Source organism: Ursus maritimus, unplaced genomic scaffold (genome assembly GCF_017311325.1).
Source record: "Ursus maritimus isolate PB19 unplaced genomic scaffold, ASM1731132v1 scaffold_31, whole genome shotgun sequence".
Lineage (NCBI taxonomy): Eukaryota > Metazoa > Chordata > Mammalia > Carnivora > Ursidae > Ursus > Ursus maritimus.
In genome coordinates, this window is record NW_024425675.1 from 20,802,859 (window position 1) to 20,822,098 (window position 19,240).

At 37.8% G+C, this 19,240-nt stretch overlaps 1 protein-coding gene across 1 annotated transcript in view; it reads right to left on the reverse strand.

Moving 5' to 3' along the window:
* Positions 1 to 19,240, reverse strand: part of PRPF18 (pre-mRNA processing factor 18) — a 45,070-nt gene that overhangs the window by 11,043 nt on the left and 14,787 nt on the right. Inside the window, exons 2-9 of the mRNA XM_040645389.1 lie at positions 17,885 to 17,962; positions 14,625 to 14,729; positions 12,318 to 12,431; positions 7,542 to 7,688; positions 6,090 to 6,158; positions 3,927 to 4,067; positions 3,721 to 3,792; positions 1,300 to 1,455 (exon numbers count right to left, since the gene is read on the reverse strand). Of these exons, the coding sequence (XP_040501323.1) occupies positions 1,300 to 1,455; positions 3,721 to 3,792; positions 3,927 to 4,067; positions 6,090 to 6,158; positions 7,542 to 7,688; positions 12,318 to 12,431; positions 14,625 to 14,729; positions 17,885 to 17,962 (882 nt within the window). The remainder of the gene's footprint in view (positions 1 to 1,299; positions 1,456 to 3,720; positions 3,793 to 3,926; positions 4,068 to 6,089; positions 6,159 to 7,541; positions 7,689 to 12,317; positions 12,432 to 14,624; positions 14,730 to 17,884; positions 17,963 to 19,240) is intronic.

Here is a 19,240-nt window from a genome sequence, read left to right on the forward strand (position 1 = left end):
AAGCTCTCACGTGGAGATGGCAGTGTTCTTTGGCCTTGAGCTGATTGACCTATGTTGTTAGGTTGATGTTAAGATATCAGAAGTGAGCATTTTATTTGTCCTTACAGAATGCTAATTTGGTGCCACTATTTTAAAAATAGAACCACACAATTTTTTTCTTTTTTAGAAAAAAATTAAGATATTTGGCATATTTAAAAAAATTAAAAAGAAAGTGGAAGCTCGAGCAACACTGACCCATATCCCTCCAAGGGAACAACAAGCTGAAGCATCAGCTGACCCCTCACACCAGCCTCCACTGTCCCTTTACGACAGAGCTGGGACAAAATGAAATACTGCTTCGATTTTTCGTGTATGAAAAGTGGAAAAACACAGTCACCGGTGGTTATTAAAAAATGGAAAGGTCTGTGAACTTCAACAAGTATATTTGAACTCCCTAAATTCTACGACTCATATTAGGGAGTCAGGCTGAACTATTTGAAAATGCTAATATATATGAATAAGGCATAAAGCATGACGCACAAGTTAATCTTCAGCACTTGGAATTGAAATCACGTAACAAGATAATTCATGAATATGGTAATAATTGCTCTCTGGCACAAAATCTGAAAGCACGTTATGCATTCTAAGCAAATTTTACATTTTAAGTAAACTTCCTGAGTATCATCTTCAAACTTTAGAATTAACATCCGGCACAAGTCATTATACAGACACAATCTGGGATTTTTGACAATTTGGCAAAAGTGGGATAACAGTTGACTTTTTTTTCCCCCCAACTAAGGAGAAAAGTTTTACCCAACAACAATGCAAACAAGTTTATGTGAGGCACAGAGGATCATAAGAAAATAAACTATTAACCCTTTAGCCCTGTTTGTGTCGGGAAGTGTCATTAAATGTTACTGAAAAATACATTCGTTAAAGCCAGATTTTTACTACTCATACCTTCTTTTTGGCCCAGTAGATGTTAAATCTATCTGGTAAATAACAAAATGAGATTTACTGCTAAATAGTCTAAATTTGTCCTTCACCAAACTCCCAAAGCCAACTGAAAGAGCATTATTTCAACACAGAGGTAATCAAAGCACAATGCCTCACCCTGTCTTGCGTCATATATGAAACTTACAAGGTTTCTACTGTATTCAGTGAAGAGGTCTTAAGCATAAGTACTTATGGAAAGTGGACTTGTGTCCTATCATACCACATCCAATGTGCTATAATTCTTCATCTGCTATCAAAATTGACAGTTTGGGAACTGTAGAATGTTAACCTCCAGAGCAATTTCTTTCTCTCCCAATTGCTTACCTGAATGTATTTCCGCTGCGTTTCATCATTTAGAACATGTGCAACATGCTTAGAAAAAATCTTTTCTCTACCAGTTCTGGCATGGATACCAACCATGGTGACACCTATGGGCCAAGGGGCATTTCCAATGGCCATCTGAAGATAAGCATCATTAGCCTAAAAAGAAAGTTTAAAGAGATCAGAAAAGCAAAACTATTGGGTTGGTCCCAATTTGTGAAGTGTCTCACAGCCCTTTATGACATAATTTTCCTCCATCTCCTGAGCATGTTGAAAGTATTACCAGTCCCACTATTCAAACAAAAGAAATTAAAATATGGGGTGACGAACTGCCCTGTCCAGGACCACAAACGTCCATGGAAAACCAGAAACCAAAGCTAATCCTGTGAGTAAAAAGACAAACATTCTTTTGCAGCCTTTGTGCAATGGCTATTAATACATTTCAGATCTGGAATTACCAGGTAGGTAATCTGATGTGCTGACAGAAACTCTAGTTTGGGTCTCCTTTACACCCAGTCTTCTCCACAGGTGGTCACACGTAGAAGATGGAGGCTAACTGGTTTTTCATAAGCCAACCTGCAACTAGACTCACTGTCTGCACAGCAGTGCGGCCTCTGAAAGCAGCAGGGGCTCCGTGAGCTGGGACTATCACACAGGGTCCACAGCAGATGTGTAAACAGAGATTAAATACTAACCCTTGAGCTGAATAGTTACAGGATGAGATCGCTTCACTTTGGCCCCTCTACACTTCCCACCTGCCAAGAACCTTAAAATAAAAGCTACAAAACGTAAAGATAGAAACCGATGAAGACAAATGGTTTTTTTTCTAAACCCAGCCAGCCTGGCTACCTAGGAGGAAAAAAAGGAGAATAAAACAGAGTAGCTCATACAGTCAGGTCTTGAAGAGATTTTAATTTTAAAAACCAAATAGCTATGTGACTGATAAGCAGAGTTGATTTTAAAAATCAGGTACTAGAAACAGGCTAACTGGAAGATCGTTTTCTACCCTGAAGACAAATTTGAATTTGCTCTACCCAGTTTTATAAAGCTTCATTTTAAAGGGCATGTTACACACTTTTATCACAGATTCTGACTTGTGTCAATTTTCGCACTGGATGTTAAATGATAAAATTCTCGGTATTTAGTCTCCCCGAATTTCTAAAGAAAGCTGTCCAATTAGGTTATTGAAGTTTCTTGGTTCTTCTGCAGTTTACACAAAATGAACTTTCACCTGCTTCTCAAATATGAAAATGTAAAAAGTAACAAGAGGAAAGGCATGCTCACTAGTAGGCAGGTGACGTGATTTCTTTCGCAGTGATGCTGACTTATCGATCCCTTTCAAGGGAACTGTCCTTACTAAATACCATGCAACTAATAGGAACTATCCAGGAATAAAATTTACAGGCGTAAAACAAAAACATTACCGGTGATAAAAGGAACTGGCTCTCAAACGGAGGGAGAAAAAAATCACTATGTTCCCATCATTAGCACAAGGCTCCAGTCCCCCAGGCGTGCTAGCTGACCCCCTGTTTGAGTACAGATACTCAGAGCACAGGAGTAAGCCCTGGCACCCCCACTTTTCTGCCAGAGCCCCACCTACTCTGGAATGGTCAGCGGAACTGTTGCACTGAAAATCCCTCCTCCTCACTCTTGAGAAGCACTGGCACTAGAAGCTTCCCTCTTTAGACTCTGCTGATGGGCCAGACGCAGGGGCACGAGTCCAATCCCCATTACTGGGCCAGCAGGCCATTCTCTTTACGTTCCCTGCACCAAATGACAGCCTCCCACTTCCCTTTCTGAACTCCACTCCAGGAGCGCTGGGCCACGGGGGGCTCTTCCCCCCAGCCGCCACTTCCTAGAGCCCATGCAGGAGCAAAGACACTGGGTCTGCTATTGTTGCTGTTCTGAAATGGGAGGGGTGAATTCTGGCGGCCTTACTTGGAACATTTTCTCATACAAGTATAAAGGGTGGTTAAATTCCATTGTATGATTAGTACAATAGTTTAGCTATATTACGGATTAAGTAGGCTTTTATAGCTGGCCTGGGAAACTAATCTACATAACATTGTTTCTATGGGAAAATTTGTTCCGAGCCATAATCTTGAACAATCTTTGAAATCCAATTCCATTCATGAAATGAACATTGCCTATATATCCAGTCCATGCTCTGAAGAATCTCTACACCTACCTTAAAATGACTAAAAAAATCAATGTGGTCAGAAAAGTTTATTATCAATGCCTAATAATAAAGCTGACAATGAATTAGATAAAAGGTTTTGTGGGGTTTTTTTCTTTTACTACTAATTCATTTCCCATTTATTAAAGCTCCTATGTAAAACACTCCCACACCAAATGAACACATTATGCACACACAACCTAGATAAGCTCATAACCATGATACTCATGCCCAGCACGGTAATGTACCTTTACATATTCTCTCTGCAACATGAATTTAATAATATCTGTTATGGATTCTTTAATATCAGCAGGAAGATTCTAGAAAAGAAAAAAAAGCATAATTATTTTTGGAAGCTACAGTGTATAATTACAGACTGCCATTTATTCTAACTTTATATATTCTATTTTTTAAAAAAATCAGTTATATAAAAGCATTTTTCAAGGAACCTTACCCTTTTCCGAAGCTTTCTGAAAAGGGGTCTGAGATAGGACTCAGTCTGCTTTTGAGTAGCACTGTTCAGTTTGCCCTGTACACTGCGCTTCACATAATCTTCTCTGGCATTCAATTCTTTAGCCCAAACACCAAGAAGAAACTGATGAAAGAATGGGTAAATTTAGACTACGATGCCACCCAGTGGTTCAAAAGGTTTAAAAGTTCTCTAAAACACCAAACAGTATATTATCATCTTTAGAATAAATTTTTTTCTAATTAAAATAGCATCAATATTTAATGAACTATTTCTGCTTATTTTGCATATATGTTTTGTAGTTTTCCCCAACAAGAACTACCAAATTTCAAATTTCATAGGTAACTTTGACAGAAATAAACTTTTACTCATATTTCTACTACAATTCAACCCACCTAGACCTATTCGCCATCATACCATATGTGTTGTGATATTTAATCAATCTTCCAAGTATGTTGTTGTAATACAGGCACACCCCATGCACACTGCAGGATTGGTTCCAGACCACCACATTAATACAGTATCACAATAAAGTGAGTCAAAGGAATTTTTTAGTTTCCTAATGCATATAAAAATTATGTTTACATTATAATGTAGTCTATTCAAGTGTATGACAGCATTACATTAAAAAAATGTATATACCTTAATTAAAAAATACTTTATTGCTGGGATGCCTGGGTGGTTCAGTCGGTTAAGCATCCAGACTCTTGATTTCAGCTCAGGTCATGATCTCAGGGTCAGGAGACTGGCCACCCCCCCGCCCCCGCACTGGGCTCTGCACTGGGCATGGAGCCTGCTTGAAATTCTCTCTCTTCCTCTCCTCCTCCCGCCTTTACTGCTAAAACATGCTAATCATTATCTGACCTTTCATGTCCTAATCACTGATCGCTATTAACCATGACAAATATAATAACAATGAAAAAGTCTGAAATATTGTGAGAATCACCAAAATGAGACACAGAGATACAAAGTGAACAAATGCTATTGGAAAAATTGTGCCAATACACTTGTTCCACACATGGCTGCCACAAACTGTCAATTTGTAAAGGAAAAAAAACAAGAAAAAAAAAAAAAGAAACCCTCCCCCCAAAAAACCCAAAACAACAACAAAAAATCACCAAAGAAAACCGCATTATCTGCAAAGCACAATAAAACCAAGCACTATAAAGTGGGGCATGCCTCTATCTGGACTTTTGTAGTAGAGACAATGATTTAATTAAATATTCCCAATAAAGCACCTGACTAAAGGAGAAAGAAGGAAAACAAAAAAACAAAAATAAAGAAACTATAATCCCTCTACCCAGCCCCGGAAAGCCACCCTAGTGCCCCTTGGGTTTAAATGCATCAGGAGCGCCGTTTCTAGAGGCAGGTACACAGGGAAGGTGGAGGAGGACATACCCCCCTAGTGGCATTACCTATCGGTAGCCTCTCTAAGGAGAGGCTGTCACAGAGGAAATTCCAGTTCACACTAGTTCCCAAGCCATATCCTCAACAGACCAAGAATCTTGATAACTAATTATGTTGTATTTAAACTGTTAATACAAGTAAAAGCACTTCCTGCGTTTTAATCTCTTGGCCTGAACACAAAGTCTGTGAAGAAATGCTAAAATGAATCCGGCGTTTGCGTACACTCTACCTAAACCCATAAGGCAAGAACTGCTGAGGAGAAAGATGGACTGAGCTCGTCATGGCAGGAATATGCAGCTATCTCTAGAACCAAGAAAATGAACAGTCTCTGAAGGCTGCTGATGGGTTTGGTTTTTTTCACTGCCAAGGTCTTCCCACCTCCTTCCTCTCCTTACTGTCATCACCACTCATAAAAGCTTCTGGAACACTCCCCTCATTGCACTCCCTCCTGGAGTGTTTTTTGAAAATTTTAAACTCCCCAAACTTCTTGTTCATTCCACTGCTGTGATTCTTTTCTGTTTACATTAACAAGTCAGTTTCAAAGTGCTGCAATGAAGTAAATATACATCTCCTTTAATAACCTCTATAATCCAGTGCACAGCATATCATAAACCGTGTACGTGCAAAACATGTTTACTGAGGGATTCCCTTTCCAGGCCTTAACCCTTAAATCATCCAAAAATTAAACAACAGTTTCTAACCAACCCAAATGTCCTCCTTTCCTAGCCTAAAAGCACATACCTTAAGGAACTTGGTAATGATGTCCATGTCCTTATGATCATCGCCTTTTCCTAAAGACTCTCCCAATGCCTGTGAAAACATAATGCTTCCATTCATTAGTAAAGAGCAACAGCTGAACAGACATTCTCAACACCAGTCTGACTATGGATCTTTATTACATATACTAATTTCTCTTTTTAAAAAGCCCAAAGGAATTTCTAGGTAAGTTAAAAAACGAGAAAACACAGATTTGTCGCTGCAATTAAAAAGCAAGGTATCTTTTATGAATCAAAAGACAAAAAAAAGGGGCTTAGGAAACTGACGAATGGATAGATTTCTTTTTAAGGGAACAGAAATGTTCTAGAATTAGGTCGTGATGATGGTTGCATCAACCTGTGAATATACTAAAGACCAGTGAACTGTACATTTTAAATGGGTAAGCTGTAAAGTATCTCAATAAAGCTATTTAATAAAAAAGAAAGCCCAGAAATGGTTGCTCACATATTTCTGTCAAATTTAGGGTCCACAGATAAGTGCTGGGGGAATGGGGGGGGGGGGCACAATTAAAACAACTATGATCTCACGAAGAGTGCAGCCAGGAATGAAAAGAAACAGAAAAATAACAGTTTATGTTTATTAAACAGTAGATGCTTTTAACTAAGCCATGATTTCTGCTTGAGCTAGACATTTAAATAGTACAACACGGCTTTTTAATTAGGATTACATATATATCACTCCACATTCCGCACGCTGGCGAAAATTAAAAAGCAAGATACTGCCAAGTGTTGGCAGGGCTGTGGGAATAAAAGGCACGCACACACTTCTGATGGGGGTGGAGACTGGTACAGCCATTCCAGAGAGCAACATGCCAGCACTTGGACAAGTTACACACATATAAATCCAGCCATCCTGCTTCTGAGTCCACAGGGGTTATGTACAAGACTACACATCACAAAGCTGTTTGTGGTAACAGGGAGCTGGGAGCAACCCAGCTCTCATTATGGGGGAACAAAAAGTAAAAGACAGTGAATGCCACAAAATATGAAATGCTACGCAGCAGTTAAAATCAAAGGTTCAGATATACATAAAGCATCAAGGATGGATCTTAAATACAGTTCCAAGTGGAAAAAAGAAACATAAAAAAAATTCTACAGTATAGTATCATTTACGTATATTAAAAACTCAAGCATACAAAATATTACTGGTTTCCCAAGACCACCACCAAATAAGAGGGTGCACATCAATATAGCAAAATGACTACTTCTGAAGGCAGGAAGTAGGGTAATGTGAGTGGAGAATGAGGAAAGAGGGAGTGAATAAATAAAAGCATGAAATAAGAAAAGGGGGGAGGGTTTGTAATGACCACAGACCATGTAGTGTGCTCTGAACTGAACCTTCTGATGAACTCAAGCATCTGCCCCAGGGAATAAAAGACGTGATAGGGTAATGAGATCAGGTGGGTGCAGAGATTACCTCTAACTCTTCAATTGTGGTGTTTTCTTCGTGAACTTTCAAATCATTCTGTGTGTCTTCCTCTCCAGGTTCCTGACCACCCACAAGCTCATTGAGGTACTGTTGGTCGATCTTATCCAAAGCTGCTTTCAGATCATTCCTCAAGCCCTGAGAAAGGTGAAAAGAACACCTACTATGAAATTTCACTGATGTTTCCCTTTTGATTTTTCACTACTAGTAAGTACAATTCATTTTTTTCCTCCACAGGAGTTAAGAACTTAGTAAAACTAGAGACTCAAGTAGGATTTCAATTTATTACACGGCTATCATCATTGTCCAAAGTTAACTATAATGAACATATTTAAATTTAAAAGAATGTATGCACGAAAGCTACTCTGGTCAGAAAAATAAAACATATGGGTGACAAATCCAAATGAGAATATTCATAAATGCTGAAATTTATGAAATGCGCAAGTGACCAGGTCTCCACTAGAGCCCTCAACCCATTTTCCCAGTTTACTTAAAATGTCTAACCTCACTGCAACTACTCTGAATTCCCTTAACATTCAGCAATGTCAATAGGAAACTAGTGTCTCATCTATATACTAGGCTTTTACTAGGTTTCTAATAAACCAGCAAAGTCCACATTATATTCACACCCAGTTTGTGACCATTTGATAAAAACAGAAGCAGCTTTAAAGCTGGACCCATACCTTACACCACATACAAAAACTCAAAATGGATCGAAGATGTACATTTAAGAGCTAAAACTATAGAACTCCCAGAAGACAACACATGGGAAAAGCTTCATGATACTGGATTTGGCAATCACTTCTTGGATACAACACCGAAGGCACAGGCAAAAAAACCCAAAAACACAAAAGAACAAAATAGGTACATGTTGGACTTCATCAAAATTAAAAACTTTTCTGCAAAGATACTATCAACAGAGTGAAAAGATAACCAGTGGAATGGGAGAAATATTTACAAGTCACTAATCTGATAAAGACTGATATCCACAATATATAAAGAATTGCTACAATATAACAATAACAACAACAAACACTAAAAATGGGCAACGGTCTTGAATAGATGACCACACATAAAAGGCCAGTAGGCAAACACAAAGACGCTTAACATCACTAGTCATTAGGAAAATGCAAATCAAAACCACAGATAAGGGGACGCCTGGGTGGCTCAGTCCTTTAAGCATCTGCCTTCGACTCAGGTCATGATCCTGGCATCCAGAGAAGGAGCCCGCATCCAGCTCCCTGATCAGCGGGGAGTCTGCTTCTCCCTCTCCCCTTTCCCACTGCTTGTGCTCTCTCTCGTTCAAATAAATAAAAATCTTAAAAAACAAAAAAACCACACACACAATAAGGTACCACTTCAAATCCATCAGGATGGCTATGATCAAAAATAATAGTAAGTAGTAAGTGCTGGCTAGGATGTGGAGAAATGGAACCTTTCATTGCTGTTAACGTAAAATGGTGCAGCTGCTGTGGAAAATGGATGGCGATCACTTCAAAAATTTACATGTACCCCCACCAAGACACATTCTAATTAAAATATCAAAAAGTAAAGACACGGAGAGAATATTAAAAGTAGCAAAAGGAAAACCATTTGTTGTGCACATAAGACTATCAGCAGATTTTTCAGCAGAAATGTTGCAGGACAAAAGCGGGTAAGGCATACTACATTCAAAGTGCTGCAAGAAAGAACTTCCAACCAAGAATACTCTACATCACAAAGTCATCATTCAGAATTGGAGATAAAAAGTCTCCCCGACAAGCAAACTAAATGAGTTCATGGCCACTAAACCAGCCTTACAAGCAATGTTAAGGGGCCTTCTTTAAGCTGAAAAGGCGGCTAATTAGTAAGAACATATGAAAATATAAACTTCACTGGAATAGGTAAATATATAGAAAGGTGGTAGACTAATCACTTATAAAGGCAAAAGTAGTAAAAATACCTATAACTACAATCATTAAAGAAAAACACATAAAATGTGACATCAAAAACATAAGATGTGGTCGGGAGGAGTAAATATGGAGAGCTTTAGAATGCATTCACACTTATGTTATCACCTTCAAACAGTCTGCTCCAATAATAAAATAAGTCACCAGGATAAAATGCACAGCATGGTGACCACAGTTAATACTGTACTGCCTACTTAAAAACGGGTAGGAGTAGATCTTGAAAGTCCTCGCCACAAGAAAAAAAAAATTTGTAACTATGTATGGTGACAGGTATTAACCACACTTATGGTGGGGAATCATTTCACAACATAAATCTCAAATCACTAAGTTGTACATCTGAAACTAATATAATGTAATAACGTCAATTATACCTCAATTTTTAAAAAACTTACAAATGAACCCTTTAGTATCTGGGACAAGCTTGAGCAAGATTAAAATACAACAGGTTGTAATAAATTAGTATTAATAGTGACAATTTTTCAAGGAATGAAACAGGACTAGAAAAATTAAACCACATACTAATTTAGTAGTTCACATTAGTATTTTAATACCGTCTTCCGATAAAGAAAGGAACTCAGGATATAGAAAAGAAATAAAAGTTGGTAAATATGAAGCATTACAAAAACCACTAACTAACAATGTAAGGTTTTAAACAGGACTGAAAATTTTTCAAAAAATTGCTGTAAACATTACAGCGGAAGAACATTTTATTCATTTATGCTTAAAAGAAAGAAGTTCAACAGAATGACTGTGGGATCCACCAAGTCTACACCCGTCGTGTACATAAAAGAAGTGAAAGCAGGGACTCAAACAGGTATTTGTAAACCTATGTTCAAAGCAGCATTACTCACAACAGCTGAAAGGTAGCAACAACTCAAACGTCCACTGAAGCTGAATGGATAAACAAAATGGGATCCATCCATACAAAACAGTATCATTAAGCCTTAAAAAAGAAGGAAATTCTGACATACACTATCACACAGCTGGACCTCTAAGGTATTACGCAGTTGGAAGGCCAGTCCAAGGGAGCCTTCGGATGACCTTGGCGACAGTCGACATCTGACTGCAATCACATGCGAGACTCCAAGCAAAAAAACTGTCCAGTTCACCCCCAATTAAACCACAGAACCATAAGAGATAATAATAAATTATCTTAAGTTACTAAATTTCAGAGGCGCCTGGGTGGCACAGTCATTAAGCGTCTGCCTTCGGCTCAGGGCGTGATCCCGGCGTTATGGGATCGAGCCCCACATCAGGCTCCTCCGCTGGGAGCCTGCTTCTTCCTCTCCCACTCCCCCTGCTTGTGTTCCCTCTCTCGCTGGCGGTCTCTATCTCTGTCAAATAAATAAATAAAATCTCAAAAAAAAAAAAGTTACTAAGTTTCAGAGTAGTTGTTACAGACATAGAGGACTGAAAAAGATTTTATAATAACTGTTTGAAGCTTCTCAGTTTTGGGGTGGTTTGTTACGTAGCCATAGATCACCACACCTGTCTCTCAGTAATTGACAGAGCAAATAGGTAAGTTATTAAGACCACAGAAGATCTGAACAACACTACTGTAACTGACATTTACCCAACGTATAAAAGACATTCTTTCCAGGAGCCTATGGAATATTCAGCAAGACAGACCATCTGCTGAGCTATAAAACAAGATCAAAGCTGTAACTGTTAAGCTTTTAGAGAAAATAAAGTATCTCTTCAAAACCTTGGGATAGGCAAATATTTCTTAAGAAAAATACCAGAAGCGGTAACCATAAAAGAAAACAGTGGACTTCATCGAGATTTAAAACTTCTGCCCATCAAAAGACACCATGAAAAGAACAGGTAAGCCAAAGACTAGCAGAAAATAGTCACAAACCATATATCTGTACATCTGCAAAGGACTTGTATTCAGAATACACAAAGAACTCCTACAATTCAAAAATAAAAGGGCAAACAACCCAATTAAAACATGAACAAAAGACTTTAACACACGTTGCCCAGAGAAATATATGGGCAATAAGTCTACGAAAAGACACTCATTACCCTTAGTTAACAGGAGGCTATAAATAGAACTGCAAGGAAATATTACCACACATACAAGAGAATGGTTACCATTTAAAAGACTTAAAATAACAAATACTGATGACATTTAGAAATATTTGGCATTTCTTAAGAACTAAAGCACACATTTACTTTTATTATTCAGCAATTCTACTTCAGGTATTTACCGAGAGATAGAACATATTTACCGAAGAGAAGTTAACACAGGTCCAAACAGACTTGTTTAACAATGTTCCTAGCAGTGTTATTCGTAACAGCCCGAAGCTGCAAACAAGTGATGGTATATCCCGACAACTATCATCAGCAATGAAAAGGAACAAACTACTGATTTCTGTAGAAACAATAATTTTTTTAAAAATATGCTCAGCATAAGAAGCCAGGCATACTCTCATGACTCCATCTATATGAAATGCAGAACAAGCAACATTAATCTATACTGATAGAATTTTCAAAGCTGTTTGCACAGGCACTGAGGAGAAGGAAGAGGACTGGCTAAGGAGGGGCACTAGGGCACTTTCTTGTGTGAGGAAAACATTCTGTACCTTCCTAAGGATGGTGGTTATGTGCTCGGAGTGGATTTGTCAAAATGCACTGAACTACATATGCTTAAGACAGGTGCTTTTTAAAAAAATTAAAGAAAACTTACATTCAGCAGCAGTAATCTGGCAACTTTACTCTTCCATCTTTGCCTATAATAATGCAATTACTCAAACTCCATACTATTCTTATTTATGTGGTAGAGTCATCTTTCTCAAGTTTTGTTCTGACTTCTTACCTTGTTTACTTCTGGTGTGAGGATCTCTATTTTCCTTAAACGTTGAAAAGCATCATAATCAGTTTCTCCAAATACTCTGATTGGTTCTCCTCTTTCTCTCAATCTTCTGATGACCTATAAGAAGTAAGAACAATAGGGACACCTGGTGGCTCAGTCAGTGCAGTGGCTGCCTTCAGCTCAGGTCATGATCCCAGTGCCCTGGGATCGAGCCCCACGTCGGGCTCCTCGCTCAGTGGAGAGCCTGCTTCTCCCCCTGCCTGCCTCTCCTCCTGCTTGTGCTCTGTCTCTCTGACAAATAAAATCTTAAAAAAGAAAAAAAAAAGGCAATAACAATAATAGCAATTCCAATGTTTTTAGTAATAGTAAACCCTCCTTTAGGTGACCAAATACTTATTTTGAAATGCAGATAGAAAAAGTCAGTTGTGTTTGTTTTTTCTTTAATTTTCCATGAATGGATATAACAAGTTACTGTCACACCTTAAAAAACCCTACCATGTTTAAGGTCCTCTGGCTGACTGTTTGAGCAAAGGCTCCATCTGTATACCAGACTACCTAAGAAAAACATTACGATGGGTGTGGGAACTTTTACATACAGAAGGAAAATGAAGTCCAGAGTCAGCTGATAACTCATGGACCAGAGCCTCGAGTCAGCATTCCGAGACTACATTAAAACCACTCATCCCCCAGAAGAGAAGTGAGTAATGATCAGGGCAGGGCACAGGTCAGGCTTTTGAGGAGCTGATAATACAGTGTCTTGACTTGGGTGATGATTACATGGGTGTCTGTTTTATAATCCTCCATTATATTGCACATGCATGGTTTGTACACTATTTGTATATGCATTCCATTTCATAACAAGAAAAAAATAACTGAGAAAAATAAAGGTTGATCCAAAATGTTTTTTAGTACCAAGAACTTTATCTGGAAACATAAATAATAGCACAGAAACCACTGGTCGAACTCCCAGTGAGATAACTGAAGCTTGGTACTCAAAAGCAGCTTAAAAGGCCATCCAGTGCTATCTCCCATCAATGCAGACATGACCTCAAACACACCTCTACCAGGTACGCAAGTGACAAGGCCCACACCCCTTTATGCAACAGCCCATCCCAGTTTTGGACAGATAGGTTTTACTTCTCACAATCAACTAAAACCTCCCTCCCTCAAAATTCTACCCATTTATCTTAGTTCTACTTTATGAAACCACAGGGAATATGAAATTGTTTTTCAAAATTACAGTTGTGGTCAATGGATTTTTTTTTTAAGGCCTCTAATATTCTTCTCCTCGTGCGAGATATTCCAAATTCCTTCATCTAACTTTCCCATGACAGCATTTAGAGTCAGCCGTCCTTTACTCCTCTCCCAAGTTCATTTTTGTTTGGTACCCCTCTGTATAGTTTGTATTCTTCGTGTCACAGGATTATCTTGAAATTTTTATTTCTGGTTTTTTCAGAAAAGCAGTTGATACTGACCAGAGTAGAGACGAGCACCGTAGTTAAGTGTACAAACTGAGACAACATGTCTACAGAGCCCTGTGGTGATATATACCCCAAGTTGTACAAATGTACAGTCTTTAGTCAACAGACTCCAGAAATCATGCTTCTCGCAAACTTTCTAAAGGAAACAATCATACGTTAGAATGTATGCAATGACATCTGTATAAAGATGTTTATCTTAGTAGGATTTATAATAAGGAAATGCTGAAGCAATCTAAATAACCATTACTATTTGGTTTTTAAAATAATAAGTTTTTAAAATATGGGAAATTATATAATCATAAAAAATTATATAGATCTGTGTTTTGGCCTAGAAAGATGTATTAAATTACAAAACGGATATTTAAAATAATTAAGACAAATAATTTATGTATAATTACTTAAAATATACATATTTAGAACAATGTGTTTAGTTTTTAAAAGTTTAGAAAAATATATTATTTTAAAGTTTAAGATTATCAAGAAAAGCAGAGACTGGGGCGCCTGGGTGGCTCAGCCGGTTAAGCATCTGCCTTTGGCTCAGGTCATGATCTGAGTCTGCTTCTTCCCTCTCCCTTTCCCTCTGCCCCTCCCCCGTGCTCAAGCACGTGCAATCTCTCTCAATTAAATAAATAAAATCTTAAAAAAAAAAAAAGCAGAGATTAATTTAGAACCTCAAGAAGAAAACTGGCTAGCTGCACATTATTTAGTTCAGCCAGACATGTTATATAGGCAATAATGACATGGAGCTTACTGGAAAGAACTGGAGATAAATGCAACTGCTCTGGAGAGTTTTTCTTTGTTTTCATGAAACACTCATACACAGACTTACCTCTTGCCTAGAAAGAGTCATAGGTAACTTTTCCTCTGCCAATTCAAGTTCTAGCACTGGATTTGAAGAAGTTAATGGTTTCTGGTCCTCCTCTTTTGGCTGTATCTGTATTAATAGCCAAAACAAATAAAATTCAGCTTTTACAATATAATACAGCTAATATTTACCATTCTATGCATTAACTGGTCATGGAAATTAAACATGTTTTAAATACTGAAGGTTCTTCTAGATGTTCCAAGGAAAACCTCCTAAAATGTACATGCTTTTGAAAACTCAGACTCCTCCATTTTAGGGACACAAGTAGCAAACATGCACACAGAAGACAGCATTCTTGCTACTGAAAAGTGACAGAAATATAATGGTTTCCAAAATCAAAAAACTTTTAAAAGGGCTGAAATTTAGATGCCTTTCTCCCTAGACTCTAAAGAATTTTATTTTTCTTAAAAATAATCAACTTGCTTCTCTTCTTTGAGAAACTCATCCTACAGGGTTATCTGATCCTTGCTCTGGGTTTTAAATGAAGACCCAAAAAAAGAATTTCTAAGAAAACTGTGAAGCCTCAAGCTCCTGCTTTTCCCTACCCTCCTTTTTGAAAGGTAGGATTCCAGGGGCGCCTGGGTGGCACAGCGGCTAAGCGTCTGCCTTCGGCTCAGGGCGTGATCCCGGCGTTATGGGATCAAGCCCCACATCAGGCTCCTCTGCTATGAGCCTGCTTCTTCCTCTCCCACTCCCCCTGCTTGTGTTCCCTCTCTCACTGGCTGTCTCTATCTCTGTCAAATAAATAAATAAAATCTTTAAAAAAAAAAAAAAAAGAAAGAAAGGTAGGATTCCAAGTGCACCGAGATCACTGCTGGACATGGAGAAACACTCCCAAAGCTACAGAGAATTTGCCCCCAAAATGAGTTATGAACCCAGGGAAATACAGCACCACAGCATCAACAACAGCCATGGCGCCTTCCACTCATCCCACACAGAGTGGACGTTCTTGCACATGCAGACCTGCAGGGGGAAAAAATCTCCTCATGTTGTTTTCTTGAGTCTGCCGCCCAGCTCACAGTTTAGGAAAATTAAGTTCAGCGATTTATAAGCCCCATGGTGTGGTCTGTAAAAACATACTGAAACATGGTTTCCCATCTGATCCTGAGACTAATCTAAAATGCCAAAGAAGATTAGGGGCGCCTGGGTGGCACAGCGGTTGGGCGTCTGCCTTTGGCTCAGGGCGTGATCCTGGCGTTATGGGATCGAGCCCCACATCAGGCTCCTCCGCTATGAGCCTGCTTCTTCCTCTCCCACTCCCCCTGCTTGTGTTCCCTCTCTCACTGGCTGTCTCTCTGTCTAATAAATAAATAAATAATCTTTAAAAAAAATAAAATAAAATGCCAAAGATTAAAAACAAAACAAAACAAAAACCATAAAAGGTCAACATTAAGGAAAAACATTCAATTAAGAAAGGCCCTATGGTTAAAATTACATCATTTCTGATTCTGTAGTTAATGGCTAAAGGTTATGTTAATTAGTGCTGACAGAAAGTTGAAGTAAAAAGCTAAACTTCTGTATTTTCACAAACCAAATCGGTATCAAGCCTCTACATGGTAACTAGTTTTCATAAAGGAATAAAGGTAATACATGCTGTATTTACATTACTACCAAGAAGGGAATATTAAACATGTTTTAGAGCGAAAACCCTGTGCTTTTTTTTAAGCATAAAAACAGGTATTTCTCCCAAAATCTCAGGACGAAAAGCATTTTTAATTATAGAATGCCAGTTCGTCACTTGTAGGAAAAAATCGAAGACATTTTGTCAACAGGACTCAATGTTAGGAGCAGTATCTTCAGTTACTTTGCCTCAGTGCTTCTCTCTATACAAACAAGAAAGTACTGACCTATCACTGAAGCAATCAAAACAACACAAAACTGCCCGTTTTAAATTAGTTTCCTACCTTACCAAAAAGTTGGAAACGTTCAAATTTAGGGATTTGGGAAAGCAACAAGTCAGCAGACTGAACCTATGGTCAATGATTCGCACTCCAGATCAAGTGTCAGTGAGACAATGATGGGCAAGCAAAAGATGAGAATTCTTCTGAGTATCTATTCAATGGCTATTTACATAAGTTGTGTTTTAACTTCCCAAAATGGAAGCAAATGAAACCAATATATTTATGGAAAATATCAAAATACAAATGCAAACTTTCATATTTTAGAAATCGATCAGAAACATAAAAATACATTTTTAACACTTGCCCTCTGCCAACACTACAAAACCAAACCAAATGCATATACATACCATTTGCATTCCTCATGCTTCCTTCTAAAATGCTATGCTGATAAATTTCTAGAACTTTCCCCATGACATGCACAAGAATATTGTATTATACACACGTTTCACAAGCAAAACGTTGATGTCAAATTTATGATCTGCAAAAACTTCAACAGAACCTCTAAAGTTTGTTCAAAAAATTATCAAACTAGATAGTCTTCTTTTAAAATAAGCAAAACTTCACCTCATAACATTTAACCCCTCCCAATAAAAACCCTAAAATATTATTCAACTAGAATAGCAGCTGAATAGGATAATAACAGGGTAAACTTAAGGATACTTTTAGTCATGCTTCAAAAATATCCAGGTCTTCCAAACAACTCATTTCTTTCTACCAAATATTTCTATACATTTTTCTATACAATAGACAAGCTGTGTTTGAAATGTGATACCTTATTACAAAAAAGCATATAAATGTTGTATGGCATTCTATCTCAGGCAGAGGTACTGAGGGCCAAAAGGAATTATTAACAATGCAAACATAAAAACAATGGCTTAAAATATTCAAGTGGAAGTGGGGAAAATACCACTGGTAATGCCACTGTGGTTGAATGAATAAAATATTTTGAAACCCTTTAAAATAGACTTTTATTGGGAGAGGTGGGGAGAGGAGTGGTGGCGGAGATGAAGACGAGGCAGTATCAGATCCAGGAATTAAAAGAAAAAACAACAATTCAAGCTTTGATCTCAAGCCACTTCATGCTGTCCACAAAAAGCCAAACCATTCCAAGCCAAAAGTCATGCATGTATTTTCCTGAATTCAAGATTTAAAAAAAAAAAAAAAAAAAGAAAAAAGCTCATACCTCTCCAGATGGCTTCTCATTTATAGGCTAATGTATAACATTGATAAAGTGAACAGAGATCAATAATTTTGTTACTTTAACAACAGCTGTAAAAATTTAAACTCAGAAATATACAATAACAAAAAAGCAGGCAGTCCTACCTTGTAGCCACATCTTTCAAAATATGCTTCCTCTTCCTTTTTTGCAAGTTCACTACGCTTGAAATACTTTTTATTTTCCTATTGAAGAAAAAAGTACATTAGTATGTTCCTGGGTAAAATTTCATGTGCCACAGTCAACCTAAAAACGCTTCCGTTTTTCAAGAGCATGGTCAACTTTGATTCTGTAGAGATTATACTGATTTCTTGAACATGGCACCTGTCCTCTACCCTGCTCCAAATATGAAGGATTTTTCTTACAGCATCATTTTAACAGACATCCAACAGCAAAGGGAAGAAACCAACTATATTTACCAAATGTTCATTTTGTTTTGATTTCCCAATGTTTGGTTTCAACGATAATTTCTACAAACGAATTCATTATGAACCACATAAAATAGAATGCTTTATTTTCTCGCCACAGAAACAACTGAACAACATTTGTTGTCTGACATCTTAACTCCCATTTCCCAGAGAGCTCCAAGGGTGTGTCCAAATTCTTTTTGTCACTTGGAATCTTTTTGTATCAATTAATTGTATTTGTATTAAGTGACTCTTAAAATCATATTAATTCTTAATCTAGACATAAAATGGTTTGAAAGTATTAACAAAATCGTTTAATTTGTTTTATAGGATTCAATGTTACGAGACAAGCTCTAAATCTGTAGGAGAAAAAAATATTAATTCCATACTACATATATTATTCTCACCGTTAAGCCTACAGTCCCTAATTTGGATGCTGTTACCATCTACAGCCATGCCTCTTGGATATTATCCCACTAATAATTTAGCTCAAATAAAGCTACTGCCCTATTTTATTAGTAATTATAATAGTACCTCAATAATACCTCCACACACGTTTTAGCACCTCACAGTTCCCAAACTCATTTACTCTGGCAATAATCATGTATGCTAAGATCATGACAAGAAAAGTTGATGGTGAACAATGGACAGCTCAGGCTGCCACACTTGAAAGCACCAGTCAAGCGTGGCATCAGGAAAACATCGTGTTTCTCCTATGTGATACAAGTAGGAAGTACACAGCACATCTACAAAGTATTCTTGACAAAAAGCTGCATGTCAATCTAATCACACATTTAAGTCTCATTTCTTTTTTTTTTAATTCTACTTAGTTAACATATAGTGTATAATTAGGTTCAGGAGTAGAATTTAGTTATTTCTGGGTTGCATATAACACCCAGTGCTCATCACATCAAGTGCCCTCCTTAATGCCCATCACCCAAGTACTCCTTCCCCGCACTCACCTCCCCTCCAGCAACCCTGTTTGTTCCCTATAGCTAAGACTCTCCTACGGTTTGCCTTCCTCTCTGTTTTTATTTTATTCTTCCTTCCCTTCCC